The 15,306-nt window shown below is 34.7% G+C and overlaps 2 protein-coding genes across 5 annotated transcripts; one reads left to right on the top strand and one right to left on the bottom strand.

The window, feature by feature from the left end:
- Positions 1-6,231, top strand: LOC110635827 (COP9 signalosome complex subunit 7). 4 transcript variants are annotated; one of them, XM_058142977.1, is made up of 9 exons: positions 1-377; positions 518-593; positions 2,130-2,218; positions 2,786-2,875; positions 3,180-3,224; positions 3,332-3,402; positions 3,852-3,994; positions 4,996-5,149; positions 5,922-6,231. In XM_058142977.1, exons 1-9 carry the CDS (start codon positions 219-221, stop codon positions 5,941-5,943), a joined length of 849 nt encoding a protein of 282 aa, XP_057998960.1. In that variant the 5' UTR covers positions 1-218; the 3' UTR covers positions 5,944-6,231. The 4 variants fall into 4 exon arrangements, with proteins under 4 accessions (XP_057998960.1, XP_021641001.2, XP_021641003.2 ...); XM_021785309.2 differs by having other exon boundaries at positions 2-377; positions 3,852-3,990; positions 5,061-5,149; XM_021785311.2 differs by having other exon boundaries at positions 2-377; positions 3,852-3,990; positions 5,044-5,149.
- Positions 6,232-8,039: 1,808 nt separating this feature from the next.
- Positions 8,040-9,044, bottom strand: LOC110635842 (ethylene-responsive transcription factor 13-like). Its single transcript, XM_021785325.2, has one exon. The coding sequence runs from the start codon at positions 9,042-9,044 to the stop codon at positions 8,250-8,252; it is 795 nt and encodes a 264-aa protein (XP_021641017.2). The 3' UTR covers positions 8,040-8,249.
- Positions 9,045-15,306: the final 6,262 nt, after the last annotated feature.

Below are 15,306 nucleotides of genomic sequence, written 5' to 3'. Positions count from 1 at the left end.
GGCGTTCCATGATATGATTACTCGTGGATCAAGCAAGCTCCTTCCACCGTCGCACTCGTGGCTTGACAATACCTAAGCCCTAAAACTTTACCTCTCTATTTGCACTATTTCAATTCCCCCAGCCATTTTCTTTCTCTTTCTCAATGTCCTGATTCCTTTATTTCCATTAACCACTTCAATTTGTTCAGGAAGGACGTGTGCAGGCTGTGTTACTGAAGATGGACATCGAACAAGAGCAAGCTGAACTCATCCATCACTTTGTCAAGCAAGCATCGCCTCTTAAAGGCTCGCTTCTCGTGCCCGTTATTATTGAGGCCACTTCTCACCCCTCCCTCTTCTCCTTCTCTGAGATTCTCGCCGTGCCCAGCTTTGCTGAGGTCGGGAATTGTAACCATTTCCGCTTTTTGCTTGATATTATACTATCTTCATCATCGGAGAGTTTTCTATTCGTTTTCTTTTTCCGTTAGTGTTGTTAGATTTGAAAAATTTTCTGTTATTGGCTAATGGATTCTTGCAGCTTGAAGGAACTGAAAATTCCCGGCACCTTGACGTTCTTCGGTTGTTTGCACATGGCACATGGACTGATTATAAGAGTAAGCTTAGAGGCTCCTTTTTCTCTATGGGTTTTACATTTCTCTGTATTTGGGGTCCTGTATTGGGTTCTTTTCTCACGGGGGAAAAGTTTCGCATCCCGTGAATGACCGTGATTATAGGATATTGACATCTGAAGCTCTTACTCTGCCTTAATTTTCGAAGACAACTCATGCTAGATGGTATGTGATCACATGAATGTGTAGTTTCCTTTTCAGTCACTGGCGACTTCATACTTCTTTGTCTGTTCTGTTATCCTGAATTCTCTGGAAATAGTTATCCTAATAGGTAATAGTGTCTGCTTATGCTAGGTGCAAGAATGGGTGTTTGGCATGAAAATGTGTTTCTGAAATGTCTAGCGTGCATTGCAGCTTCCTTGAATCTTAGGATCTGAATGATATACTTCAGACTTCACACCACTATTGTTGGAGTGTTTTCTTGTTTGACAGAACATGATGTGGAATCTTAGATAGTCACAGCTAAAGTCTGGTTGGGGTTTCTATTCTTTGTTTGAGCTGACAAAAGACCAAATTTAAGTGAAAAAGGCAATTGAAGCATGTGCACGCACGCATGCGCGTGCACACACGCATATATATAGGGGGTGAGGGATTGCTTGTTGGAAGCATAGTTATTAAAGGCTCAAGGTGCACTAAGGCGCCAAGGGGTCCTGGAGCCTAGGCGCAAGGCGAAGGCGCAAGGCGAAGGCACACGCCTGAGCAAGATGAGGCGCAAAAAAAAAAAAAAAAAAAAATATGAATATTCCATCAAACTTCAAATAATATAAAACTAAAAATAATAATAACAAATAAGTATTCAAGTACTAAATTATTAAAACTTTAATAATCTTTTAATCTTTCATAACTAAAGTTAAGAGATTATAAAGTAACTACATCTTCTTCATCTTTTTCTACACCTTCATCCTCTTAATATTCATTTTCAAAATCAATATTTTCATCATTTCCCTCACCTTTAAGAACTAAAGGAGTATTAACTTTTTTTTTTTTGAAAAAAATAATGAGTGGTGGTGTTAAAAATGAAAATATGAGAGGTTTGTAATCCTGAGTATGTTAGTTTGATGAGATTTTGGTGACTAGTTAGCACCAACTATACTAATTTTGAAAACTTCTAGATCAACAAATTTCGAGTTGGTTGGTAGTGCTTTTTGTCAATGGAAGTACTCGCCGAATGTAGAAATAAAAAAGGCACGCCTTTCTAGTCTTGCCCTAGAACAAGGCTCATGCCTAGGCGCATAAGGCGAGGGCCTGGTGAATGTTGCCCGCCTTTCTCCTGTAGAGGCGCTAGGACTGGAGCCTGGAGCCTGAGGTGTGCCTGAGACGCGCCTTTAATAACTATGGTTGGAAGGAAAATGAAACAAGAAATATAGTTCCACAGAAGGAAATCCATGACTTGCTTCTAGGGGACTATTTGTTCATTCAGTTGGATTACTGAACAATAAATTCCTCTCTCTTGATCCTTGTTTTTTCACTTTCCTTTGAGACAATATAATGAAATTGGGAATTAAAGCTATCACTTTACAGATAATGCTGGTCATCTTCCAGAATTGATTTCTGATCAAGTCCTCAAGCTTAAACAACTTACTGTGCTTACATTTGCTGAAACAAACAAGGTATCTTTCTTTGGATGATGAGCCCTTTCCACAATACTAGTTATGTCTAAGTAGTTGATTGCCTGCAGTCTGATGATAGAGAAGCATGTCACATAGAACTTAGTGACACAAGTTACATTTTAAAGCTAAAAGGGAACGCTAGTCAAATTATGGCCTAATTTTGAAAAGTTCAATCGCTAATACTTTGACTCAAAGAATGATCTTGGCTATAACTTCAAATCTTTTTGAATTACTGGAGTTTGTATTGAATAAAAAATAAAATTAGCTGACAATTTTGAATGTCTAAGATTCTTGATAATTGAACACCTGCAGTACTTTTCCATGACTCATTGGTGCCTACATGGATGTGATTAAATGGTGTCTCCTATATGTTGTGCTTAGTCAATGGATTATATTTTGTGACTGGAATATCTATGATGAACATCTTTGATATTTTCATGTATTTTGTGCAGATGCAGTCCATTTTGAATGTTGGATATTATATGATTATGTCACATTCTTCACTTTGAATCATGATAATTTAATTGACCTGCCCCCTAAGCTTGTTATGGTGTTCTCCTTTTCCAGGTTCTACCCTATGATCAACTAATGCAAGAGCTAGACGTGACAAATGTTCGTGAACTTGAGGATTTTCTAATCAATGAGTGCATGTATGCGGTATGTTTATTTCTTTTGGATTCTATTTTCGCCCCTTTAGATTGCATGCTTTCCTTTTTCTGCAGATTATTATTAATTTCTTAAGAAAGGTATCAATTGTGCAAGTAGATAAGAGTTGAATTTATTAGCTACCTTCTTTGTCCAGATAGTAACTTTGGAATGTAATTTTCACTTGTTTTCATCATTTTCATTGGGAAGGATTTGGTGTTAAGGTTAGAATTTGCTCTATTATACTGATTAATTGAGAAAAATATTGAGGAAGATACTGATTGTTGCATTTTATTTTCCCACTCCTGTTATTTAGGGAATAGTTAGAGGAAAGTTGGATCAATTGCGAAGGTGCTTTGAGGTCTGTGAATGCAGTGATCAACTTGCCTTTTTTGCTTCTGCTGTTTCTTTTCCCCTTGTCTCCCTTTTGAGCATTTTGAAACTTCTCCAGTGTTTTCTGATATACAGGTCCAATTTGCAGCTGGGAGGGATCTGAGACCTGGGCAACTTGGGAATATGTTACAAACATTATCAAACTGGTAAGATCTCTGGTTTGAGTAGATACTCTATTTATCTTACCTTAGAGTGTCTGTTTTCCTAGTTGCAACAACTTATTACGAACACAATTCTGTACATAGAAACCATAATGCATTGCTTATCTGACCTGTATGTTTGACATGTCAAAATCAAATAATGCCATAATTGCGTGTTAAATTGCTTTGATTTTCAAGTCCTTGGGCAAATTATATTTGGTCCCTTTTGCAATTGTTAGGTTTTTAAATCAATCTGATGAGGTCAAGATTGATAGTTACTTTAGATTAGTACATTATGGTACTCTACTGTAGATCTTAACGTGCTATTAGTAAAACTTGTCTTTTAGTCTCCTAGCTGTTTTGGTGGTTATTATTATTATTATTACACTAAATACTTGCTGTTAAATCTCTAGCTGTCAGCATTCTTTTCTAACTTTATACCAACGGATGTGTAGGTTGGCTACATCAGAGAATCTACTTGTATCAATTCAAGAGAAGATAAAATGGGCTGATACTATGAGTGAATTGAACAAGAAGCACCGAAAGGATGTGGAAGACAGGGTTGAAGAAGTAAAGAAGTCCCTTGCCCTCAAGGTCAGTTGATTCCAGTTTTATATTTCATGTTAATTAATTTGGCAACAAATTAATTTAATGGTGTATTCCATTTGCATTTTTTTTTTTTTTTTTTTTTGGTCCTGGGGGAAGAGAGGGAGAGAGAGGTTGATCCTTACACCCTTAATATTCATCTTATAATGAAATAACCAGGAAATAGACTGGTTAATAAGAATGAGAGAAGAATAAATGGTAACATCCTTTCTTCTGATCCCTTTCTCTAGAGAGACAGAGAGGTTGATCCTTACACCCTTAATATTCATCTTATAATGAAATAACCAGGAAATAGACTGGTTAATAAGAATGAGAGAAGAATAAATGGTAACATCCTTTCTTCTGATCCCTTTCTCTAGAGAGACAGAGAGGTTGATCCTTACACCCTTAATATTCATCTAATAATGAAATAACCAGGAATTAGACTGTTTAATAAGAATGAGAGAAGAATAAATGGTAACATCCTTTCTTCTGATCCCTCTCTCTCTCTAGAGAGAGAGAGAGAGAGGGGTTGATCCTTACACCCTTAATATTCTTCTAATAATGAAATAACCAGGAAATAGACTGGTTCATGAGAATGAGAGAAGAATAAATGGTAAGATCCTTTCTTCTATCCTTCTCTCTCTCTCTCTCTCTCTCTCTCTTGCTCCCTCTCTGTGGGGGTCGTCTGTGATGATTGTAGAGGGATTTATTAGAGAGAGGGTGATCCTTATGCCCTTAATATTCATCTAATAATGAAATAACCAGGAAATAGACTGGTTAATCAGAATGAGAGAAGAATAAATGGTAACATCCTTTCTTCTGATCCCTCCCCACCCTACATCCACCACCCCCCTCTCTCTCTTTCTCTCGGGGTGGTCTGTGATTATTGTATGGGGATTTATCAGCTATATTTTGTAGATAAGATGTAAAAGCCAACTTTTAAATCTGCATGCTAGCAAGTTGGCCAGTGGCGGATTTATAATGTTAGTAGATAATAGAGTTTATATTAAGTTTCTGGGATATGTCGGTCTATGTGTCTTACTTACATTGTGGCAGAAGTTACACACTGTAAGCAGGCCGACATTGACTTCAGAGGCCATGAAGAGATCTACTCTGAATCTGGTGGAGTGATGGACTACGAGGAAGACCGAAGCAGACCCAAAAGGTATTGTGATGCTGCTTCTTTTTTCCTTAAGATTAAATGTACTGTTGATGTCAGATTGTGCGTATGCTTATATTTGTTTGAATTTCTGGTAGATACTCAACTCAACTCAACTAAGCCTTTATCCCAAAAATTTGGGGTCTGCTATATGGATTCGCTTTTTCCACTCTGAACGATTTTGGATTAAATCCTCATAAATGTTTAATACTTCTAAGTCATGTTGTACTACTCTCCTCCAAGTTAATTTAGGTCTACCCCTTTTTTTCTTTCTATCCTCTAACCTAATGTGCTCTACTTGTCTAACTGGAGCCTCCGTATGTCTACGCTTCACATGACCAAACCACCTCAATCTCCCTTCTCTCAACTTATCTTCAATTGGCACCACTCCTACCTTTTCTCTAATACTCTCATTACGGACTTTATCTAGTCTAGTATGGCCACTCATCCACCTTAACATTCTCATCTCTGCAACTCTTATCTTAGATGCATACGACTCTTTCAGTGCCCAACACTCACTACCATATAACATAGCCGGTCGTATGGCTGTACGGTAAAATTTTCCTTTTAATTTATTGGGAATCTTACGATCACATAAAACTCCCGTGGCACGTCTCCACTTCAACCATCCGGCTTTAATCCTATGACTAACATCCTCCTATGAATTTCTGGTAGATAATAAACAACAAATGTTCTACAGGGAAATATGGTGTCCTATTTACTTTTATGGATCACTATTTATCATTTATTGTGACTGGTTACTTTGGAATATTTGCAGGAGGCGGCATCCAATATCTTGAAGGTATAGATAGATCAAGAATCTTATTGGATGGGTATTTAGGCTAAATGCCAGGTTTTCATTCATGGCATTCCAGCAGCAGATGATTTCTGCTTTGGGGGACAATGATACTTCCTCTGACAGTGAAGTTTTCATTGTCAGTTTGGATTGATATTTGAAAACTGTTACCTTGTTTTTGAACCTATTGTTATTCACATGGAGTTAGAAAGGAACCAGATATGCTGGTGCAGCTGAAAATTTAACTGGGTCTGAATCTCAATTTTATAATTCCTATAATCCTTCTTTCTAATGCTTCTCCCGCAAAAATAGCTGCATGCCATGTACTATACCTGCTTCCTGCATGAAAGTCTAACTGATCTCTTTTAGTAGTCGAGATTCTTATTGTCTGCCAGATGAGTGGTTTCTTTGTTTCAATTGCCTGAAGTCTGCACGTCTACGAAATTTAGTAATATTTATTTACCACATCAAATTTATCATCGTGAATTTGCATATTGTATTAGTACTTTTCTTTTGTTCATGTGTGTGATCTTTGAATCAGCAGTGATGAATTAGAAGTTGGAGCTTGACTTGTTCGTTTTACGGTTTAGAGATGCAACGGGTAAAGTACTTATAAAAATCATCTTACTCGAACTTGAACCGAATTAATATTATTAAAATTTGAATTTATTTTAAATTTAATTAAAATTTATTCTTAATTATTTAAATTTATCTTAAATCTTATTATTATCATTTAAAAAATATTTGAACATGTTTAATTTTATATATTTTAATTAAAATTTTATATAAAAAATAATTTTTATTAATAATATATATTTTAAAAATTTAATAATTTTTTAAAATATTTTATTTTTATTTTATAATAATATTTATATTTTAAAAATTTTATATAAAACAAAATATATAAAAATTTATAAATATTATTATAAAAAATATATATTTTATATTTAATTAAATATTTATAGAAATGAGCTCGATTAACGAGAATTTAACATATAAAATTTGAATTTAATTTAAATTCATCAAAATTTGAATTTAATTTAAATGTATTAAATTTTAAAGTTGAATTCATCTTAAAACAGATTATATATCATTTAAACACGTTCTATTAAGATTCGATTAGATCGGATACTCGTAAAAATTTAATCCATTATTATCCCTAGTTCGGTCCCTTAGACTGGTTTATTTTAGAATTAAAATTTGTCAGAAATTGAACTTGAATAAGTATGAAATTGGATCAGAATCAATTTAATTTGATTTGGAAATAAATTCAAAGTTTTCTTTAAAAATTAAAGTAAATTTTAACTGTTGAATTGAATCGAAACTTAGGAGACTGGAACTAGCCTTTCGGCTGCCCCTAGTTGACATATTAATATTTAAAAATTAGATATAAATGGCATGTTTTTACGAAAAATATATATTTTTTTGATATTTATTAAATTAGAAGTAAAATATGAGAGAAAATTAAAAAAAGTACGATATTTTAATTAATTTTCATTATGCTATGTTTGACTTAGTGGCTGAACGTGTATGTCACTTAGTAGATTCAAATCTCCATTCTTCTAAATTTCCCACTTAAAAAAAATGGATGGTATTAGTTTGGACTTTAGAATTATTGTGATGAAAAGGCAATGTCTAATTGGACAATGGCCTTTCCATTGCTTAATTGATCCTCTTCCTTCTTCGGCCCAATTTATACGACGTTATGGAAAATCAGCCCAATCAACTTCGAACGTGCAAAATCATTCACTCCCAACCCAAGTGGTTTGGGGAGAATCACTTCACTTTATATACATATATTATTATAATGAAAGTGAGTTTCATAACTATTAAATTAAATATTTATATTTAAATTTATGTTACATATTTTGATTAATTGTATAAAAATTTCAATAAAAATATTTATTTTAATAATTGTAAAACTTGTTTTTATAATACTTTTATTTTTATAATTTTTTAAGAAAGTTATTGTATATAAAAAAACTCAATTACAATAAGAAATTTATTTATTTTTTCTATGGCTGTCTGGTTTTTTTTTTTCCAAGTATTTTTCTAGAAAGTATCATCATTGATGCTAGGTAGCTATAATTTTGTTCCCACTCAAGTATTCGGATTTATTAATCAGAATGAAGGAGACAAAGAAAACTAATTGACCGCTAACTCGCCTGGAGACTATTGAATTGATTTTGCGGTGCCAGGGTTGGGTCTATCTTTGCTACAATGGAATAAACACAGAAAATCAAAAATAACAGTGGCAAATTCTCCTACGATATAAAGTCCAGAGATATATGCAGAGGTCGGCTTAATCCCTCATTTTGTCCGCTTAGGCGAGCCACTCTCCAACATTGTGGTAGGATCCGGTGATCGCCGCTTGGGGTTAACTCTCACTGGAGCCTGGTAATCGCTAGAGCCAATGAGGTGAGGAAAATTTAGCTTCGCTTTGGAGCCGCGAAGCTTAAAAGCTGCTTGGTCGTAAGCCAGAGCCGCATCCTCAGGCGTTTCATAAGTTCCAAGCCAAACCCTAGCACCATTTTTCTTCGGGTCTCTTATCTCCGCTGCGTATTTCCCCCACGGCCTTCTCCTCACTCCTTTATACTGCCATCCTTTAGACTCTGCGTTATTCTTACGCACCGACACAACTTTTGGAGTAGTGACCACCACACCTTCTGGACTAGCAACCGCATCGTGCTCCACCGGTTTGATGGCCGTCGCCATTGTTGTATCCGTGGCCGTTGGATCAAACTGATTATTAGTAATGCTTCCTTCATCAGATAGAGCAGTGAAAATGCTCATGTCACTTGTATCGTTTACCTTGAAGGGAAAATCACTGCAGGTATCAGTGAAGAGGAGACTAGAAAAGCTTGATTCTTTGCATGAATTAACAGGTGGGATACTTGTTAGTGTTTCGAAATTATTATCATCAAGTAGATACTGTTGAATCGACTCCAAGAGAGCGAAATCATCAAACTCTGAGGTATTTGCACTCCGCATTTCCTTGAATATTATGTGAATCTGTGCTTTAGTTTTCAGTGAGGTTTGGTTCCTGATACTGTATGGTTTTGGCTTGTGGATTGTGCATGCTTGATGATGATTGATTATATACATACACAGCTTTACAGAAGCTGTCTACTCTTTTTCCTTCCAGTTATATCTGTGTTCTTTCCATGAAATTTCATTCCTGAGGAACCAACTCCACGTGGTATAATAAGTTAATTAATTAATTGACAAATTATTAATTAATAATTTCTAGATGAGTCATGGGTTGTTGGGTTCAGGAGGCCTTCATGTGTTGAGAGATCAACATAAATTAAAAAGAATTCTTCTTGCCACCTGAATAAATTAAATATCATATAATCAATTAATCCATACTGTGCACCATCTTTTATTATTTTTTATCGTTTTAATTAATTACAATGATATTATTACTCAATGAAATAGGTCTCCACCTTTTGTTAAGAAATTATTACCCATTTTTTCATTAATTAATTAATAAAAACATGTTTTTATATTTGTGTCGATTCTAATTCCACCTCGTTTCTGATTTCATTTAAATATAAGAATATTTATTTTGTTATGTACTTTTTTTGACAGACTCACATGAAATTTGAATATTCACTGTATATTATGCTTTCCTTAAGAGAACGTGCAATGCATGGTGCTTTACTCTCTCCCTCCCATCTTCCTGGAAATTTACTTCTGCTTTACCTGAAGTAGACCTGACTAGAGATAGTTTAGGTCCTGAACTGAATTAGGTTTGAGTATGGTTAAATTTGATATTAATACTGCTTAATGGTTTGTGGGCTTGAATTGAACCTAAATTTTTATATAGGAAATTAATTTTTATCTCTCCTTCCATTCTTGAATCAAAATCGAATCAATCAAGATTGAAGATCGAGTTTGAACTATATTTTAAAAAATGACATAGTCATTAATATAAGAGGGTGTTGCATAGATTGAACCAAACTAAACCGCTTAGAAATCAAAATAGAAACTCAGATTATTGGTATCATTTGGAGCCAATTTGGTTTTAATTTTTATTCATTCCTCTTATTTTAACTCTAAAATGTTGGTTTTGACCCAAAATCAATCCTGACCTAAACAATAGTCTTGTAACACCCTCCCGATAACCACTCCGTACATCCTACTGTTCCGGTGACCGGTGTCGGTCCGGACAGCTAGAATATCCGGAAAAATATTTAAACTAAAGTCAGGAACCATAATTAACTCAAATATATATAAGAAAAATTTAGTAAAAATTTTAGAAATAAAATACAATCAAGTCAAACGAGCCGGTGCCCTAGCGATGGGTAACCAGAGGGAAGTTGCGGTTCTCGCAACGAGGAGCCCTAGACCCGGGGGAAAAATTATAAAATAATTTTTGGGACTTTAGAGAAGGGTTATTGAGGTTCCCATGGCATTAGAATGCCAAGAAAATACCTAGGAAAATTTTTCAATCGGTACAGACAATTTTGACCCGTTAAGCCAAACGGAGGGCATTTTGGTCATTTCGCCTTCAGAGGTGAATTTTGGCCGACTTGTCCAGTTGAGTAAATAATTAATATGACATAAAATATGAATAAATATTACTAGAAATTAAATTGGAAATGAGTAGTGGAGAAAAGAGAAGAAAAATCAATAAAATGCAATTTATGACATCAATGTGATGTCATTTATAATTTTCAACCAATCACACTTAAGCCATTATTTGACTAACTATTAAAAGAGATAAGAGAAGACCAAATTCAACAAAGAAATCAGCAGCCATCCTTCTCTCCTTAGTGTAGCCGAAACCACTCCCATACACCCTCCATTGATGTGCCATCAAAAGCTTAATTTCTCCTTTGTTTCCACCATAAAATCATAACCTAGCTTCACTAAAATTTGCCCTAGCACCTTGCTAAAGTCTTTGGCAGCCAACAAGAGGAAAGAAAGTGAAGTTTAGGGCTTTGGAAATTCTGCCCAATCAAGGTTAGTGCTACACTTTCATTCTCCTTCTTTTAAATCTTAGTTAGAACATCATTTTGAGCTAAGAAATTTTAAGGAATTGAAGTAAATTATATGTGTCATGGTACCTTCAATTTTCAGCAGCCCTATGAAAGTATGAGGTTGATTGTTTTAATAAATTTAGAGTGGCTAGAAATAATGGTTAAGGTATTAATATACATGGACATTAAACTAAGTATGCTAATTAAGGTTATGAGTAAATTGATTTGGATATTAGGGTTTGGAAAGGTGAAAACGTGACTTGGTTTATTAAACTGTTAAAGAACAATCTAATGGTCAATAAGTGACCATTTGAGGTATGTTGAACACAATTTGGACTGAAAAATGGTATGGCAAAGTCAAGGTATAAAGCGCCTAGGGCTGACATAGGGACTAAAAATTCAGTCCCTTTGAACTGCCATAACTTGGGCTGTGTTAGTCCAATTGAAGTTTGGCCAATTGGATATGAAACTAGGCTTATAATGGCACATTTTTGCTGAAGAAACCATGCCCAAAAGACCAAAGCAAGAGGACCAAAACTTGGCCCCAATCCGGATACCCTGCAGCTGGTTCTGCAGAATTGACCAAATTCATTTGGCCATAACTCACTGTAGATTTGGTCAATTGACCTGAAATTTTTACAGCAACAAGTTAAGACATAGACAAACAACTTTCATGAAGGAACCTACCCCAAATTATGGCCAGAACCTAACCCAAATGGCTATGGCAGTCACTGTTCATGCTACTGTAGATATGGTATTTTCTGCAGAATGCAAATCCGGCCAGCCTGGGTTTTTGGGTCATATCTGGAGCTACAAAACTCCAAATGGAGTGATTCAAAAAAGGAAATTCAACTAGATAAAATAAGGAACAACTTTTATGTTTTACATTTCTTCAAATTCCCACAGTAACAGTGTCCAATGGAACAGTGAAGTTGACTCACCAAAACTGAAAATTCTGCTTGTGTGGGTTTACACTTTGAAATGGTATTAACACTTAATGCCAACAAGTTTTAAACACCAAATGTGGTATTTTGGGAGTGCCAAAGTCAATGTACACATTTTTATTCTAAAAGTCAACATTTTTTGTTGACCAATGTGAAGGAACGGAAGCGTGAAAAACACAAGATTATACCATTGAATTCAAAAATTTTCACCTAGGGTCACATGCACCATGCAAGATTTATTTTTATCTATTTGATTTCAATGATAAACAACATATTAAAACTCTTTTAATATGTTTTTGGATCTGTATTTGCCATTTAAGATTTTAAAATTAATCAGATTAATTTTAGAACCCTAGATTAAATCAAGAACGATTACACTAACCTCTTGATGCACTGCAACGTGTCTGCGCCTTTGAGATTCGTCTTCAGGACATCAGATGTTGTCCCTCTAGCTTGTCCACACCAAGAATACCTATGGCAGCCCTTGAACAGCTTCTAAAGCCTTTTCTATTAATTAGAAATTCAAGTTCTGCCTTTTAAGAGATTAGAGATGTAAACAGGACACTAGAAACAATTTCTAGTGTTCTTAATTCAAGAGATTGATGGCTAATCTCTTTGAATTGATAAGAGATGAAGAAGAAGAGATAAAAACCCTCAAAGTGGCGTGACAAAGGAGTGTGGCTGCTGGTTGTGTTTTATTTTCTCATAACAACACTTAAATAGCTAGGTTAACACATTAAACCCTTGCCACATGTCACCTTTTGATTAGCTCTAGGTTTAAGTGACCCAATCACATTGTGCCAAGTGTCAAACCTATATTTAATCTTGATTTTAATCATCTTACATGATTAAAAAACATTTGGCAAGCTTATGTGTAATCCCATGTGTCACCATCTCATGGTGCCACGTGTCACACTGTGAAATGACCAAAATACCCCTGTGTCTTAATTTTGAGTTCTTAACCCAAAATAATTATTTTCTTCTTCTAATTAATTTATATCAAATATAAATTAATTAATTAATCTCTATTAATTAATTTCTCATCAATTAAATTCATATTTAAACACTTTAAATATAAATTTAATTTATACTACACATCCAATAATCTAGATTTGGTTTCAAGTCATGCTAGGGACTTTGCAATTTAATTGCAAACTAAACCTATTTAATTAATCAATTAAACTCTTTAATTAATTAATTAAATCATATTTAAATAGGTGATAACTTGTGTATGTGTGTGACTTACTAGGCTCATCACTAATTGGCAATGAGACATGATATCAACTCTTAATATCATTAGAACTCTTTCTTACCATAAATGATTTCTCTAAATCATTTTGTGAACCTCATAGACCATGATTAACACCTAGCATAGCATGCCATGGCCACCCAATTAGTAATAAGGTTTACCTTAAATGAACCTATAATCATATGTTACCATGCACTAGAATCTCTCTGTTACAAAATCCCAACTCAATTTGAGTCATGGTTTATGTCAAACTCCATTTGCTATGAATATTATGTTCTCTTTTAATTCCAGTTCTTGATTAAAAGATTTTCTCATCAGAAACTCTTTTCTGAATAAATCTATCTGTCCTGGCCAGGAACTTGAAACATCAAGAACAATTAAATGAACATAGGATTTTATCTCTATTTACTTAGAGGAACAGATTCCATCTTGATCAACACCTACCTCCATATATAACTAGTAGGAGCCAACACATGCCCATATACCCATACACAGTACAAGTATGAAAGCAGTACCAAACTCAAACTACCTATATACAAGATAACTGTGCTATCTCAGGTCTAAAAATTATATGCACTGATATGATTTATGACAAAACATTGACAAGAGTAAACTCCATGTGCTTGTCATAAGTGTCACTGGTTCGGCCTACTTATCATTTATAAGTGCCTATCATGTTTGTTATATGGCATGAGACTCACCATTCTATCTTATTTATATCTCATATAAATAACTTGGGAACAAACATGAATACAATCTTTCTGGATAAGTCATGTCCTTATTATGAAGTATCCTCGATTGTGAACCTATTTATGATACTTTGTGCTAGAAATATTGTCACTCATATTCTTAACAACTTAAGAATAATATTTCTAACAAAATATCAATGGACCTTTTCTATTACACATAAATATATTATGTAAACAGAAAAGTGGAAATGCCATTTATTAATAAAATATGTACAAGATACATACTAAATGATATGCTCTAGGGCATACTACTAACAATCTCCCACTAGCACTAGAGCCATTCATTACAATATCTTAGACCTATCTTTTCAAAATGTCGGTCTAACTGAGTCTGTGACAAAAGCTTAGTGAATGGATCAGCTGGATTTTTCAGCTGATGTTATTTTTCTACATGGCTATATCGCCTTGCCCAACTATATCTCTGATAATGTGGTAGTGCCTTTCTATGTGTTTGGATTTTGGTGAGACCTTGGTTCCTTAGCCTGTATGACTACTCCATTGTTGTCACAGTGTAATGGAACTGCTGACTCAATGGAAGGAACTACTGTAAGTTCTGTCACGAACTTTTTAATCCAAAGCGACTTCCTTTGCGACATCGATGCGACAATATACTCGACCTCTGTAGTGGAATCTGCAATGCGTGCTCTGTTTGGAACTCTTCCAACCGATGCACCTCCATTACAAATGAAAACATAACCAGAGGTAGACTTACTATCAACGATATCTGATTGGAAAACAGAATCAGTATAAACATCAAATTCAAAGTCTACAACACCATAAATAAAGAATAAATCATAAGTTCTACTAAAGTACTTAATAATATTCTTGTGACTATCTAGTGTTCCAAACTCGATTGGATTGATACCGCTAGTCAAACCGTGACATATGCGATATCCGGCCTAGTACACAACATTGCATACATTAAACTTCCAATAGCCGAAGCATATGGAATCCTGGCCATCTTATCTCTTTCTTCAGGTGTCTTTGGAGACATCTCTTTAGAAAGGTGGATACCATGTCTCACTGGTAACAATCCTCTATTGGAATCAAGCATGTTAAACCTCTTTAACACCTTTTCCAAGTATAGACTTTGGGATAAACCAATTATTCTTTTCGCTCTATCTCTATAGATGCGAATCCCAAGAATATAGGTTGCCTCCCCTAAGTCTTTCATGGAGAATGTATTTGACGACCATACCTTTATAGTCGTCAACATACCTATATCATTACCCATCAACAGTATGTCATCCACATATAAGACAAGGAAAGTGATAGCACTGTCACTAACCTTCTTATATACACATGGCTCATCCTCATTTTTGATAAAACCAAAAGATTTAATGGCTTCATCAAAACGGATGTTTCAACTCCTCGAAGCTTGTTTCAACCCATAAATGGATCGCTTTAGCTTGCATACCTTGGAACCATCTTGGGATTCAA

Source organism: Hevea brasiliensis, chromosome 2, assembly GCF_030052815.1.
Source record: "Hevea brasiliensis isolate MT/VB/25A 57/8 chromosome 2, ASM3005281v1, whole genome shotgun sequence".
Classification (NCBI taxonomy): Eukaryota; Viridiplantae; Streptophyta; class Magnoliopsida; order Malpighiales; family Euphorbiaceae; genus Hevea; species Hevea brasiliensis.
This window is presented reverse-complemented; position numbering and strand designations above follow the sequence as displayed.

Bases quoted from the DNA above. Each gene is read 5' to 3' on its own strand.
- LOC110635827 (XM_058142977.1), top strand. From the start codon at position 219: ATGGACATCGAACAAGAGCAAGCTGAACTCATCCATCACTTTGTCAAG. The intron at 378-517 runs GTCGGGAATTGT...GGATTCTTGCAG, and splicing joins CCGTGCCCAGCTTTGCTGAG to CTTGAAGGAACTGAAAATTC. The intron at 5,150-5,921 runs GTATTGTGATGC...GAATATTTGCAG, and splicing joins GACCGAAGCAGACCCAAAAG to GAGGCGGCATCCAATATCTT.
- LOC110635842 (XM_021785325.2), bottom strand. From the start codon at position 9,044: ATGTATATAATCAATCATCATCAAGCATGCACAATCCACAAGCCAAAA.